Source organism: Peromyscus maniculatus, chromosome 2 (genome assembly GCF_049852395.1).
Source record: "Peromyscus maniculatus bairdii isolate BWxNUB_F1_BW_parent chromosome 2, HU_Pman_BW_mat_3.1, whole genome shotgun sequence".
In the NCBI taxonomy this organism is placed as follows: Eukaryota; Metazoa; Chordata; class Mammalia; order Rodentia; family Cricetidae; genus Peromyscus; species Peromyscus maniculatus.
In genome coordinates this window covers 28,553,121-28,570,080 of record NC_134853.1, presented here as the reverse complement: position 1 = coordinate 28,570,080, position 16,960 = coordinate 28,553,121, and the positions used below count along the sequence as shown (strand labels likewise).

At 34.7% G+C, this 16,960-nt stretch overlaps 1 protein-coding gene across 4 annotated transcripts in view; it reads left to right on the top strand.

The window, feature by feature from the left end:
• Triqk (triple QxxK/R motif containing) overlaps positions 1–16,019 on the top strand; it is a 78,011-nt gene extending 61,992 nt beyond the window's left edge. For all 4 annotated transcript variants that reach the window (XM_016001815.3, XM_016001814.3, XM_042270825.2 and 1 more), the window contains exons 3-4: positions 4,956–5,041; positions 10,421–16,019. In XM_016001815.3, coding sequence (XP_015857301.1) covers positions 4,956–5,041; positions 10,421–10,534 — 200 coding nt within the window. In that variant the 3' untranslated portion in view covers positions 10,535–16,019. The remainder of the gene's footprint in view (positions 1–4,955; positions 5,042–10,420) is intronic.
• Positions 16,020–16,960: the final 941 nt, after the last annotated feature.

Here is a 16,960-nt window from a genome sequence, read left to right as displayed (position 1 = left end):
TCAACCTTAAAAATGACTTTAAGAAGATGATAGAGGCCTTTAAAGAAGAAATGGACAATTCCCTTAAAGAAATAGAAGAAAAGACAAACAAAAAAATTGGAAGAAATCAATAAAGAAATTGAGATAAAGACAAAAAATTGGAAGAAATCAATAAATCCCTTAAAGAAAGTCAAGAAAAAGCAATTAAACAGGTGAAGGAAAGAATCTAAGATTTGAAAACTGAAATAGAGACAATAAAGAAGACACAAACTGAGGGAATGCTGGAAATGGAAAATCTGAGTAAACAATCAGGAACTACAGCTGGAAGCATAACCAACAGAATGCAAGAGATGGAAAAGGGAATCTCTGGTGTTGAAGATACGATAGAGGAAATAGATTCATCAGTCAAAGAAAACACTAAAGCCAAAAAAGTCATAACACAAAACGTCCAGGAAATTTGGGACACTATGAAAGACCAAACCTAAGAATAATAGGGATAGAAGGAGAAGAATACCAACTCAAAGGCACAGAAAATATATTCAGTAAAATCATAGAAGAAAACTTCCCAACCTAAAAAGGAAATGCTTATGAAGATACAAGAAGCTTAGAGAGCACCAAATAGATTGGATTCTCCCCCCCCAAAAAAAAAGTCCCCTCACCACATAATAATCAAATCACTAAACATACAGAATAAAGAAAAAATATTAAGAGCTGCAAAGGAAAAAAGGCCAAGTAACATATAAAGGCAGACCCATCAGAATAACACTTGACTTCTCAATGAAGACTTTAAAGGCTAGAAGTTCCTGGACAGATGAAATGTAGACACAAAGAGACCATAGATGCCAACTCAGACTATTATATCCAGCAAAACTCTAAATCGACATAGATGGAGTAAACAAAATATTCCATGATAAAATCAGATTTAAACAATACCTAGCCACAAATCCAGCCCTACAGAAAGCACTAGAAGGGAAAATCCAACCTAAGGAAGTTAAATACCCTCATGAAAACATAGACAATAGATAACCCCACACCAACAAATACCAAAGAATCCAATTTAAAAAATGGGCCACAGAGCTAAACAGAGAATTCAAAACAAAAGAATCTGAAATGGCTGAGAGACATTTAAGGAATTGTTCAACATCCTTCGTCATCAGGAAAATGCAAATAATTCTGAGATACCTTCTTACACCTGTCAGAATGGCTAAGATCAAAAACACTGAAGAAAGCTTATGTTGGAGAGAATGTGGAGCAAGGGGAACACTCCTCCACTGTTGGGAGTGCAAACTTGCACAATCACTTTGGAAATCAGTATGACAGTTTGTCAGAAAATTGTGAATCCATCTTCCTCAAGACCAAGGTATAAAACTCTTGTGCATATACCCAAGGAATGCTTAATCATGTCACAAGGACACATGTTCAACTATGTTCATAGCAGCATTATTTATAATAGCCAGAACCTGGAAACAACCTAGATGCTCCTCAACTGAAGAATGGATTAAGAAAATGTGGCATTGCCGGGCGGTGGTTGTGCACACCTTTAATCCCAGCACTCAGGAGGCAGAGGCAGACAGATCTCTCTGAGTTTGAGGCCAGCCTGGTCTACAGAGCGAGATCCAGGAAAGGCACAAAGCTACACAGAGAAACCCTGTCTCGAAAAACCAAAAAGAAAAAGAAAAGAAAAAAGAAAATGTGGCATATATACACAATGGAGTACTACTCAGCAGAGAAAAACAATGATATCATGAGGTTTGCAGGCAAATAGATGACACTAGAAGAATACCATCTTGAGTGAGGTAATCCAGACTCAGAAGGATAAACGTGGTATGTATTCACTCATAAGTGGATACTAGATGTAAAGCAAAGGATAACCAGACTGCAACCCACAGCTCCAGGGAGGCTAGCTAGCCGGGAGGACCCTCGGAAGGACACATGGATAGCCCAGGGAAGAAGAAACAGATGAGATTTACATGAGCAAACCGGGGGTGAGGAGGGTTAATGGAGGGCAAGGTATGGGGGTCAGAAGATAGAGGAACAGGAGGTTCAAGCTGGAACAGAGTTAGAGTAGGAGAGCAAGGATAGAGATACCATGATAAATGAAGACATCATGGGAATAGGAGAAACAGAGTGCTAGGGAAGTTCCCAGGAATCCACAAAGATGACCCCATCTTAGACTACTGGCAATAGTCTAGAGGGTGCCTGAATTGGCCAACTCTGGTGATCAGATGGCTGAATACCCCAACTGTCATCATAGAACCCTCATCCAGTGACTGATGGAAGCAGATGCAGTGATCCACAGCCAGGTGCCAGTCCAAGCTCCAGGAGTCCAGATGATGAGAGAGAGGAGGGATTCCATGAGCAAGGGACATTGAGATGGGAAAATGTACAGAAATGACCAAGCAAACTAGTAAAAATGCATGAACTATGGACCAATCGATGAGGAGCCCCCATGATACTAGACTAAGCCCTCTGGATAAGTGAGACAGTTGTTTAGTTTGAACTGTTTAGGGGTCCCCCAGGCAGTGGGATTGGGACCTGGTCCTGGTGCATGAGCCGGCTTTTTGGTGCCTATTGCCTATGGTGGGACAATTTTGCAGCTTGGTGCAGGGAGGGGGCTTGGACCTGACTTAACTGAATGTATCAGGCTCTGCTGACTCCCCAGGGGAGACCTTGCCTTGGAGGAGATGGGAATGGGGGTGGCTTGGGGAGGGGGAGGCTAGGAGGGCAGGAGGAGGGAGGAGAGGGGAATCTGTAGTTGGTTTGTAAAATGAATAGAAAATCTCTTAATAACAAAAAGAATGAAAAAAAAAAGTTTCTCTGGCCATGATAGAAAGATAGAGTTTGAGTTTCAAGAACTTAGTGGATGGCCTGTGAGTACTCTCACTGTAAAATGCATTGTACAGTGTATGTTATTACATGTCATGGACCAGAAGGGGAATGGGAAATTGATGCCAGATGTGTTGTTTGGAAATGTGCCAGATGCATACTAATTTTAATAACATCCATTTTAAGTACACTTTTAGAAATTTGTATCCACCTCAGTGATAATGGAGGTTTGTTCTCTAAAAGACTCTAGGTGGAAAGGGTTACTTAACTAATGGTTTATGGCACCACAAGTTGAGTGGCAAATTCTTACTGTCACATTGACTCCAATACCTGTCTAGTTATGTTATGATGGAGCATTATATAAAAGAATGAAAATTACTCATTAATCATGTTTAAAATCATCATTCATACTTAACTTTTCTCCATTTCCCTTAAGATTCTTATAAGGCAGTGAATGAGAGTGTTTTCTTTCTGCTGGTATCTGTGATCCTGACATTTATTTTCGGATTTTCATTAGAAATGTGCTCGGTAGCCCTGAGTGGAGACATTGTGTCGCCATTTTCATTCTTCCCAGCCATTCATATCACAGTGAGACTAATGTAAGAATCACTTGACCATTGAGATGTGAAATCAGAAGGAACCCTTGTCAAGTGTTTTCCTTGTTTTTTTTTTTTTCAGCAAAATTAAATGTTACTAATTTAAAGTGGGTCAGAGTCATGTTTTTCTGCTAATTATTTATTTAAATTTAGAACATTTGATATCCATTTTTTTAATAATTGACTCTTTTCTGCATCATTAAATCTCATCAACAAATAACACTTATTAATCTTCTGTGGGTAGATGAGAGTGACTACCCTGCACCAGTGTGAAAACAGTCTCTTTTTAAGAACTAACACACAGCCCCTCAGCCAGAGAAACACTTGGATGTGTCTAATGAACTCCACGGGAGCACTTCTCCATCACTACTATCCATTTACCTCACTTCTCTGCCATTTCTATTTCTAAAAATCTATATAAAAGTTAAAAGGTACTTTTGAATCATTAGCAGATACATTATGAAGCAGATGTATTTCACATTAATTTTTTATGACATATTTTAGTTTAAATCAACTGCTTTCAGATTTATTTGAGTATGACTAGGATGTGGAAATTTGGAGTGAAACATTGTATCATTTATATAAGGTAACTGTGTGGATAAGCTCTGGAAACTGACCTCTGGGAGGAAAGGTGTGAGTCAGGGAGCAGAGTGAGGATATGAACTATGCTATACTGTCCTGTTAACTGCTGCTCAGAAAAGTATGTTATACTTTTGTACTTAAAACTACAGCCACTTGTTTCCTTTAAGAGAATTTTTTTAAATACATATTTTTCTTAGTAATCCTTTTGTTGTGAAATCTACTATTTTTTTTTCCTGAGGCTGAGCACTGCTTCGTTTGTAGCTTGTCAGTGGGGTCACCAGATGGTACACCAAAACCAGAAATTTTGTGACATGAACTCAATGTTGCTTCTTTTTGGCTGTGAAATGTGGTGAAGAAGATTGAGTGTCATATCTAAATGTCACTATCCTCTGTCATATTAGTCATGTCTGTTCTGTCCTCTGGCGAAAGGAATGGAGTTAGACATACTTTGTTTTAATGAATTTAGGGAGTTAAAAGTCAATTGCTTATAGATTCCTCTTTTAGTCTTAGAGAAAAATGACCGAATATTTCTTAAATTAATCATTTGAATAGTTAATGCATTCACAATATTATAAATTTAACGGGAGTTATTTTTAATTGCTAAAGCAATTTAGTAATTGATTATATATGATTTTATAATTATATATACATATATAATTATATATATTCATTTGTTAGTGCCTTTATTTCAAAGGAAACACTTACTGTGAATATATTATTCTCTAAAAAATAAAAGTTATAATTTTGTTTTGACATCCTGTGCATCAAATCAAGATGTCCGTCAGACTCTTCTTCTGAAGTCAAAAGGTATCAGTCTTTGAGTGACGTGTATGTTAGTCTCACCTGTGAGTATCCACACAGTTCTCTGTCCACATTTTAATTTTTGTAAACATTCTTTGACATTTTATAGGTGATTGTGAAATTTGAATTATACAAAAACATAACTCATTGTCTGAAACTGTTTCTTTCTAGGTAAACAGGATTATAAAAAAACCAAACCTATTTTACGAGCAACCAAATTAAAAGCAGAAGCAAAGAAAACAGCACTAGGCATGAAGGTATACTTCCATTTGATCAAGTTATAATGTGATGTATTATGTATGTCAGTTCATTTTACACAACTGAATTGTGCAACAGTTGAATTTTGAACATCTTAAGCTAGTTCAATCTCAATAACGTATCAAAAGTAGAGGTTTTGTAAAATAATTTACTTATTGGAAAACATCATTTCTATCTTGAAATTTTGAGGACTCAAAAGTTACAATTAAAGTATATAGTATATACAGTACACAGAAAACAAGTTTCTTCTAAAACTACTGTTCTAGCTATTATAACTATTGTTCAAACATTTCAACCATGTATGTGGGTTAGTCAGATCCTTTGACTCATTGAATTTCATGATAGAGTTGTATACATAGTTGTAATACAACCATCTTTTTGTTGTCTCTGGAAGTCTGTATAGTGAAATTCTGATGCTATCCTCAGACTTGTCCTTTAGGCCACCCAGTGTTTATCTGCTTCAGAGAGAGAAGTGTACTGTGAATGATGGCAATGGATAGTAGTCCAGTGTGCTAACAAAACCAAAATGATTTTAGTGTTGTTCATGTCAAATGTTCACCAGATATTTAGAATGAAGGAAACTAGGTAGGATAATCCATTTAGAACTAATACTATTAGTGTGTAAATTAAAAATGACCAATACAAATATTTTATGTAAATATTAAACTGCTAAAAGAAGATTTGGGTTTCATCTGGCAGATAAAAAATCAATTTTTCAAAGTTATAGCTTATAACAAATGCCAAGGTATTACCAGCAAGCTGTAACAGCTGTTGAACTGCCAGATGATATATTTGGTTATCTTCCAGAACTTGCTATTATGATCATGAACACTGCCTGCCTTTTGCCTCTGATTGCTGATTTTGATCAAGCTTTACTGTGTGGTGTGCTGTTTTCACAACACAGTCTCCTCAGTTAGTGTTTCTGGCAGGTATTAATGAAAAAACGTTTGTTTTTTTTTTTAATTTAATTAAAAAGAGTGATTTATCTTTTTAGTTTTTTATACTTTACATGCGATTGCATTCATGTAATTCTTGTAAAAGACATTATATGGCATGGGGTTTCTAAAAAGCAATGCTTAGCTTTCATTTTCTGTTTGGCCACCTGGTGATTGACTCTTATCATAGGAGCAGTTTTAATATTGTCCTCCAAGGAAACAGTTAATATTTGCCTTTATGTTTCACAACATACTAGGGATTTATAAAGTAAATATTAGTGTAACAAAATATATTTCTAGCATAGTTTAATGAATAGTTATATATTAAGATTATTGAAATAATGCAGTCTTTCATGTATTTATATACTACATTTTTATGCATACCCCTTATTTAATTTGCTGTTACAATTTTGGTTTTGCTTTGAGGAAATAACTGTGTTCTGATTATAAGTTAAAGTAGTGTACAGTGCTATTAACTAATATCTGTTTTAAAAACTGTGAAGAATTACTTTTTCTTAGCTTTTTTTTTTTACAATAAAACTATACACTGAAGAGTGTCTAACATTAGAATATAGATCTATTTTAATAATCTAGCATATCATTCTGATTGGTGAGCCTTGAGAAACAAAGACTTTAACTACTATTTTCTTTTCATAAAACTGTGTGTTCAGAGGCCATTACCATTATATGAAATTTTTAAGGATCAGAACCATGAAGGTGTCTTACATTTTAAGTCTAGCATACTAATTAGTTTGCCCTGTCAGACTTTGATTGCCTTGTCATTTTGCCATATGATTTTAAATAACAGAGTTTCCTTCAGCAATTGTCTTTTAATGCTTTTTAATTTCCCTGGTGAGTGATTTTATCCATATTGATAATGTCAGAGAAGCAACTGAGAACTAATGAACATCAAACATGTTTGACTCTTATCTATTTGATACAGGATGACCATAATGTCATATTATGTTACTACTTTACTACTTTTGAATGAGTCAAAGTTATACTCTTCAAATAATCTTCAAATAATATGAATCTACAGGAAATATGAACAGGTGCATGGAATATAAAAAGACACCAATGACCACAAAACTAAGTATGTCATGGAAGGCCTGAGATCACATCCTTGTGACCCTCACTGTTGGCATGAGTGATCTGACTAAATCTAAGAAGCTGTATTTGTAGTTGGAGACTGTGTCCTTCACCTCAGAGCTGTCAGCAGAGCTAAAGAGTAGACAGGATTGAACTTACCACATCTCAGGCATCTGTGACTATTAAGTGATAGGGAAAACCCCAAATCAGCTGTGGCTAGTTTGTATAAATAAGACCCATGAATATTTGTCAGGGCCTTCCTTACTTTGACTGTCTTTGCATTGTGTAGCCATTATGATACAAAGTGCTCTTGGATTTGCTGTGGGGTTAATATTACAAGCATTAGTGATTTAAACTCCTTAAAACATCACATACTTTTAATATGCTTACTACGAAAGTTATATTGGTATTACTTGATCCAATTTTACTTACAAATCACTATAAGCTATTGCAATATTATAGAATCTCTAAAGAGATGAGTAAAATGTGATTGTCTTGTAAAGAGTGTACTGGAAATCACCCCCACATTGAATTACCATATTAAACCAAGTGCACTGAGCCTTAAGATGACCAGTTGAGAAGTAGGCATTTGCCATTTAAGGCTTCTGGCACCTTGTTCTAAACATACAATTGAGTTATAGAGAATGTTTTGGAGGAATGATGAATGGTTTCAGCTTAAAAGTAAAATTAGTTTATTTTTCTTTTTTGGAAAATAATTTTTATACACTATAGTCTGATTATGGTTTTCCCTCCTCCAACTCCCCCAAGATCCTCTCCCACCTTCCCTCCCATCCAAATCCACACCCTTTTAGTCTCTCTCTAGAAACCAAACAGGCTTCTAAAGAATAATAATAAAGTAAAATAAGATAAACAAAACTAAACAAACAAACTGGAATAAGACAAAACAAACAAGCAGAAGAAAAAGAGTAAAAAAAAAAAAAGCATGTGAAACATACAGATGCAGAGACACAATTTGTTGTACATATCACTAAAATTCTCATAGAATGCAGATACCTGTGTTCCCTGACATGTAGAAGGAAACAAATTTACATTTGCTTATTTTAAAGGTCTATTAGAAAAACATAGTCATCACAAAGAATAAGAATAGAAAACTTAGCTTCTCCACATCAATAAAATATTCAGTGTCAAGCAGATCCTGCCAGCATCCCTTTGGGATGAACAGCTTGAAATGTTGTTTGTTCTTTTTGTTATTTCTGGTTTAAATCTGAACAGCAGCCAAATCATGGAAAGGGCGTCATATGCCTACAGGTGTCTAAGGTTATGGGCACAGCCTCTGGCACCCTGAAAGCTTAATTTTGAGATTTGATCATGGCATGAAACTTCACAACAGTCATCTTCCACGGTGTTTGCCTTCACCAAAAGGCATTTTGAAGAAAAGTGTTTGTGACATCGCTTTCAGTGATTTAAAGTCATTTGCATGCCATACACTGACCAGACAGCATTGAAGTACAGGGGTTTTTCTATGCAAAATCTCAACTTTCTACCCTTAACATTCTTCTTAATACCTCGGAATATCCTGAATGCATTTAATGAGGGAATGACAGGTCATTGTAAGGATAGTGAATAGAAAAACAGCAATTAAGAGTGGTCATCAGTAAGATGAGAAACAGCCTTGAACCAGAATACAAATTTCATTCTCTCATTGAGCTTCTGGAAGTGATGCCTGCTGTTGATCAGTTGTGTTGTCCACTCTACAAAGCAGATGGAGTTGGTGGTTGTGTCGCTTGTTTATTACATCCTCTTAAAATTAGTAGCCGTTTAACCAGATGGGCCTGGGAGCACAGCTGTGGCTGGGAGAAAATAAATGAAACCTGTCTGATGCTGCCATGCCCTTTGGAGATGCCAAAGTGTTCCAGCTGTAACAAAGAAAATTTCACTTTCACTTGACATTACATTGATATATTGGATTTTAAAAATCAAATCCCACAAAAATTATTGACACAGTTTTTCACCCTGTAGTTTCTATCAATATTTATTTCCATAGTTTGAATATCTAAATAAATGTAATCAAGAAACTGCAAATCTGTACATAATGTGTTTGTATTTTCAACATTCACCTGAAATTTCATGTTGATTATATATCAAATTCATTTTAATTTTTTTAAAAGTTTAATAGGTGGCACATGTTGAATTATTTATTTTACATTCATATGAAATGTGAAATATATTCATACAAATGCAAATGAATTGCTTCCCCAAGAAACAATGCCAGGTAAGGAATATAATACCAAAGTGAAATCAGCAGTGTATTTTAGAGCATTTTGGATCCTGAACTGGACTCTGTTCTTTTGCCAGTGCAGTAAAATAGCATATTAATATTGAGAAAGATATTTTGCAACACAGACACACACTGATATTTTTGAAGGAAAATGTAGTTTTATCATATGTTAAATTTTACCCATTACTTAATATAAATGATTGATATAATCAACATCAAAATACCAAAGGTACAATATAATCCCTGTCTTTCAGAGCCAAGAGGAGTTACACTAGCTTATACCTTATGAACTCAGAGTTCACTTTTGTACCCCACTGTGTAAGTTACTGAGTTTAGAGTTCTAAACAGTAGAATGCGTAGCCAGGCATGTTGGCACAAACCTGTAATCCCATCCCTCCGGCAGGAGACTAAAGTGGGAAGTGAGGGAGCTGGAAGCCAGACTTAGCCATATAACACATTACAGGCCAACTTGACTCAAAACGGAAGAGACAGAAGGAAACAGAGAAAAGAAAAAGGAAACCAAGCTCAATAACAATTAGTGGAAAAGGCTCCATGAATTGGAAGGAGAACAGGAAGAGACATATGGAAAGGTTTGGGAGCAGGAAGGAAAGAGCAACATTTAGTAATTCTATTATAATCTCAATAAAATGAGTGTGAAGCTTATGTTTGTATAGGATCTATTTCCTGGAATCAATTATTGGGGCATTTCTTCCCAATAGAAAATAGAGTAATAATTTGTAAAAATATCTTCTGGTAAATCCTATCACTAATAAATAATATAATACTTAAAAAATAGTTACATGAGCTCAATTAGAGACCAGTTTAATTATATATGCACAAACTACATTGATTGCACTTAAATTTTTGATGACAAAATTAAGAAATATATTAAAACAATAAATTTAAATTTTACCACCAGAAAAATCTTAATAGAAATGCCTCACCCACGCATGTACTTGCTCTTGCAATATGTATTGTCTTATGAAAAATAGATTGCATATTAATAATAATTGAGTTGACATTATTTATCCTGTGCCATGGAGTGATATTGTTATTGTATGTGATAAAGCTAGTCTCTCTTCATCAGCTCAAGTCTACTGTTTTCTCCTCCCCAGGAAGTCGGCCTCATGCTTGCAGCAATCCTGGCCCTCCTACTGGCTTTCTATGCTTTCTTTTATCTCCGGCTGTCCACAAATAGTGACTCTGATCTGGACCCAGATGAAGATTAGCGGAACAACAATCAATAAAGGAAAGGAAATAATTCTGATAAGAGCATCCTTGGGGACAAATACTTTGCCAGTTTCCCAAACTAGAACATTTTGAATATTTTCTTCTTGGTACTGTCAGTTTGCAGAAATATCTTTGTACCTAGTGGCATAAGATATCTGGAGAACTTACCTAGCAATCTAGAGTCACGCATGTTACTCAATACTTTGTAAATCTTTCTGCTCTGGCAGATCCTCTATTCATGCTGTAGTTGGATAACACAGTTTTCAAATGTCTTCCCAATTTACATGTATAACTCAACCAGTTACACATAACTAAATCTATTTTATCTTATGTATATTGTAAGAAAAGTGTCCATTGTCATTTGCAGAAGCATACTCAAAATTATATTCAGAACCGAAGAATGAACAGAAAGTCATGGGAAATTTTTATTTTACAAAGAAGTGTGCTTTCTTTCCAGACATATTTTATATCATTAGGGAGACTCTCTGCACATACATCCGCAGGAGTCTTTTCCTTCCTTGCCAACTGTTAGTGCACATGTGCTGCGTCACAAATGGCACCTGGATGACAGAAGCTCAAAGAGTCACATATGTCCCTAAGATCGACTTCCTTTCCTCTTGGGCTGCCTGAACTGGTGTAAATAGAAAGTTCAGTTAATCTTGATTTTAATTAACTTATTACTCCATTAATATAACACTGGAATTCTATATTAATTATGTTGTTCTGGCTGCCTGCAGTATCAGTTTGCCCCTCTTGTTAGGGAGCTATGTAACAATCTGCCATTTAATTGCACAGGTTTCTCACACTACAGAATTAGCAGGGGTGTACCTACACAGAATCATTTTATTGGGATGTCTCTTAAATCTAAGCATTACAAAGGCATTTTTTTAAACTTACATTTTGTCTCTTTAGAATTAATTCCTATGCTGTAAAGAAAAATAAATAATAGAAAAATATATATTACATGTTACTTTCATCTGTACTTTTCTGTAAAATTTGTCAATATATTTTGTGTTATAGCATAAAGACTATTCAATACTTTTATGGCAATCAGAGTTTTAATAGAATTCTGAAACACATGAACACATAAAGCTTAGAAAGTTCTGCGGTATACACACACACACATATATCCACAGAATTAATATTCACTCCCATCTGATATAAAGATGTATAGAAAATGGCTATCTTAAAATATATGCAGAGTTTTGGAGTGTATGTTGACTTTCTGAAAAACAAATACAATTCTAGGAACATTTCCTTACTTGCCAAGAGACAGCAACTCTAATCACTACTCTAGGAGTTCCTCTGCTTTATAGCACAGGTTCTAAAAGAACAGATATTCTTTGGTTCTTTTGAGGATGCCAGTGTAGCATTTGTTCTGTCGAGTCTTTGAAGTAGCGTAATTCATTTCATCTGTGTTAACAGCCAAAGGTCCCAGGATCCTCACAGATTATTTTTTGCCAAACATCTGAGGGCAAAATGTAGCCAGTGTTCTTTGCTGGATCTTTCCTCTTGAATTCCCAGACTCAAGAGACAGAGGAAGAGTTTTGTATACTCATCACAGAGGACCCATCCAAGTGGCATTTGTAGGAAAGGTTGCAGCATTTTATGCCATGTGGTATATCTGTTCGCAAAGTGGGAGGCAAGGGAATATCCAAGCTGGCATTTTGGATTTGATGGGCCTTTTACTTTCCTGAGTGACATGCCACATGTCAAGAAATACTGCTTTCTTCCAGTCTCATCACATTTACGTGAGCAATTTTCATTTAGTTATTTCCCTCCCATATGGTGTTAAAAACAGTCACATCCAATAAAGCTTATTTCTTGTTTTCAGTGTAATTGAAGTGAGAGAATATGTAATAATTGCTTATCAGATACCTATCCAGGTTAGATAGTAGTAGCACAGTTCACAGTATTCAAAAATAATGTGCGCCTCCTGGAAATGTTTGACAAGGGGCTGTTCTGACAAAACTTCACCATTCTGTTCTATTCATGAGATGTGCTTTGGAGAGAAAATGTTGTTTCTATAATAATAAATATCAGTTGAAATGTACTGTAATAATAAGCAAGTTTCACCACCTGAATTTCTGCATGTCCTGCATCCGTTTATGTAGTTGGTTGATTATGACATTCCCAGAAAACAAATCCCAGGCTAAAAGCTTTGATTTCAGTAAATAACAGGTAAGCAAGATGATAATATTTTTACATAATACTATTTCATATAATAAAATGCAAATTTCTTTAATTTACATGAACAGGAAACAGCCAATCTCATGAACAAAGACACCAGGCTGAATGTCTAGTTTGAATATTTCAAGACAGAAAGATGTTAGCTCCCTACTGTTTCCGAGGACTACACTTTGGACTAGTGGGTAGTATTTGTTGTCATTGTGGGGTTAGAATCAGTTTAGACATGGCTGTTTTCCCCATAATAACTTACTCTACTCAGAATGTTGGATGACAAAATCAGAAAACATTATAATGACTTTTAAAGAACTTTGAAATCCTTTAATGTGTGATGTGACATAGATTTCCAACCAAGGCCCGAGAGCTAAGGTATACCCTGTGGAGAGTTGCAAATGAGGTGCAAAGGTTATGATTTCCCATGAAAGTTTACACAAGAATCATTTAAATTTATTTGAGGAGAAATATTGTAAAACTATAGCATCATTTAATATTTCTTTCTAAAAAAAAACCCAAAATCCTATTTTTAGTGCAAATATAGGGTGGCCTGTTTTGCAAGTATAAAATATAAAGTGTTTATGAAGAAGAACTTCTTCATAAACAGTGATGACATACTTTAACTCCAACCAATGATGGTAAGATCCTGAGAATATGAGTTTTCTTATTTCTGTCATTCCAGTGTGTGGACATCTACCCATGAATTTAAATGCATGTAAGAATTTGGTTTAGTGTATTTTAGTTGCCTCAAAGTGATTTGTTTATATAGTAGATTCTAAAAAATTTTTTGAATTTAATAAATATATCTAAGCCAATATTAATCAACCCAGAATTTAGCATTTATGGTTGACTGGTGTATTGGAAGATTTTATACACACACACACACACACACACACACACACACATATGTATGTATATATATATATAATATTAGATATTATATATAATTAACTTCTTGCAGAATCAAACAACTAATACAAAGTCAATATGAAATAGGAACATCAGTCTTTTTTAGGAAATCAATGCATATTTATTTAAAAACATTCTTAGCATTTCATGTCAACTTACCATACGCATTCATTTCAGATGAAAATAAAATTAAATTTTTATTATAATGTTTATGTGAATACTAAAGCACTCAATTTTCTATGCTCTAAAAGTATATAGTCAATAATAATCATTGGAGTGAATTTTATATTAGATAAGCTTCATGAATAAATTCTTAGAAATTAAACATATTTCTATTTTAATGTACTAATCTGTAACACACTTCTGATCCAGAGACTACCAAAGCTGATTCTTCATTCTCGCTCTTAGCCACAGTGACACTTCTTTACACTTACCTGAGGCTTCTCTCAGGGGGACCTTCCTACTTCTTCCCTAGTAGCATTGCCGCCTGTTATTAGCACTACGCCAATGTAGCCTGGATAGAATGGTGTTAGCTAGGTGGTGTCCCACTGACACCATATCGAGAATCACTACACCCTTCAGTAAAAACAAAGTTGTAGCAGATGAATCCGACACTTACAGAAACATTCTCACCATTTTCTTCAGTTGTAATAGCATAGATAAGTACAAAGAGAGTTGGAGAGTCATGTGAAGAAGTGTACCACTGTGGAACAGTCAGAGCAGATCAGACTCTTTGAAAACAATTGAACTGCATCCCCATTCTGCATAGTAATGCCTTGTTACACAATTTTTGTATCCTTAGCAACAGATATGGGATGCTTATTTCGAGAAAAATAAGTTACTTTACATGCCAGAAGATTTTTGATGACAGTGCCCCCTCCTATTTTTCATTTTTTAAAACAACAACCAAATTGGTGGGGAGGCAGCCAAAATTTGAGGTACCAATGTTTCTCGAACAGATGTCGCTCCATTATTTTTTAGCTCGTTTGGATGAATAAACATGTGAAACTGTGAAGTATTACATTTTAGATTTTTTCATTAAAAAAAGAGACAATCTGTTTACTGTCCTAATTGAGACAACAATCCTCGTGGTTGCCAGTTTTGGCAGTCATAACAATGAACTATAAATATTTGGACCAATCAAGTAAATGGTGAGTATAAAGGCTATAGCATGTGTAAAGTTCTATTTTCACGGGCACCCATCTTAGTATGACTTTTTTTTTTAAAACTTCATTAAATAAAATTGTTTGTGTGGAGCTAAAGTTTCATGGTACAGCTAAAAGAAGTGGATTTCAAGATCTAATTCCATCCTAGTATGCCAACCTCTTCAATGTACAGCTGTCCATCTGCTGCTAACAACTTGTGTCTGCAGTTGCTCTGCTGAAGGCGGAGGGCAGCTTATCAGTGGCCCTTCCTGAGTAATGTGTCTATGATAGCATTGAACTCAAATGGTATTTTTCCTTAATTTTCTCAGATTTATAAAAAGAGCGCACACATTTTAAGTCTGAAGTTACAGCAATTGGTCTTATAGTTAAGCAAGGCTTTAGAGATAGAAAATGTTGTCTATAATTTTTGCTATAATGACTAAAAGAAAGGAAACCATAACTCTCACTACTCCCATGATGCTTTACTTGAAACACCAAAGTAGGAAAATTAGTGGACTGGACAGCTAGCTATGGTAGTGGTGTAGTCATTTGTGATCCGAAGAGAGGTCTTCAAGGGAATCTTGCTTGAGTTCTCTATCCTGCTTCTCTGAATGCCCACCTTCAACTCTGTTTTCTTCAGTCTTCATTTGAATCGTTGCTAACATCCTTTGGGGTGTTTCTTGTGTGTTTTGTTTGACCTTCACTTATATATAAATAATGTGTCTTTCTTATAAGAATGTTGCCTTTTTGTTTGATTGGTTGGTTGATTATTTAATTGACTGCATATTACCAAGGCACCATTACTGCAGCTGATATAATTCAATATTATTTCTTAGTATCATCTAATACCAAGTCAATACTTAAATGTTCCTAATTGTCTCCAAGTTATCTACTTTTAATCAGGTCTGTAGTACTCTTGATTACTTTTTAAATTTCTTAGAAGCAAATAGTTTTATTGTTGTTGTTTTTGTTTTTGTTTTGTTTTGTTTTTTTGCCATTGACTAACAGATTCTAGTGATATCCATTATTCCTAATTTTGGGGTTTGTCATTGTTATTCATTTCACTATTTCATTTTTGATATTTTTATGAAATGTGATGGTTACATATTACATCTAAGCCAGGAGTATTCATAATAGTTCATGAGGAATATGGAATATATCTCATTATCTCACTTGATTAACTATGATTTATCAATGAGCTCATATGCTACCATTGTGATTCCTTATGAAATAAAGCTTTCAAATAGTAGTTTGTCTGTATCTCTTAGTATGTATTCAAATTGTTTATTAGATCCCTTATCTCATTAGGTAGCGCAAGATGCAGTTTTCTGTCATTCCTTTGGTCTTTTTTTTAAGTGGAATTATTTAATCATCATCATCACCATTTTTATTATTGTTAAGACTCTATGTATCTATATGGGATAGAATATAATACTTTGATGCAAATAAATAATTTGTAATGAATAAATTGATTTAAAAGCAGATTTATATCTTTAATTGTGTCTATGTGTAGGTAAGTTTTATAGTTTTAGGGGTTTTTTTAAATATAGCATTACAACCAATATACTATTGTGCTATCAAAAATCAGAACTAATTCTTCGGTGCTTTGGTGTTTTGTATGTGATTTCCTTCTGTTCTCCCTACTTTCTGTCTTTCACAATGTCTAAGGAATACTGTTCCATTTTCTCATGTAAAATTACCCGTGTTTAATTATAATTAAAATATGTAGCCATTCAAACCTATAGCTCATTTAGGAAAGAAGAAATAAAGCCATAAATCTTCCCAATTGTCAATGTCATAGCTGTGTGTTAGCACTCTCTAAAGGTGGCCCATGCAGATTTACTATTGCTGTTGCTGTCATTTATTATTATCATTGTAAGTTATAGATTTTTATATATTTGACCTATTTTAGCCTATTGCAATCATCTTTTTATTACCAAAACAAAAATTCTATCATGATGGACATTAGAAGTATTTTTATTAAAATAATGGGTGATGTTCCTCTGCATTACTTGACACTTTCTGAAAATGAAGCCCAATGTAATAAGTTTGTATGTATGTATCTATGTATGTATGTATGCATGTATGGTATATATTTGTTTATTTGAGATGGACCCGTGTATCCCAGGAATGCCTACAATTCACTATGTCTCTCAGCATGATTTTAAGTTTCTGATTCTACTGCCTTCA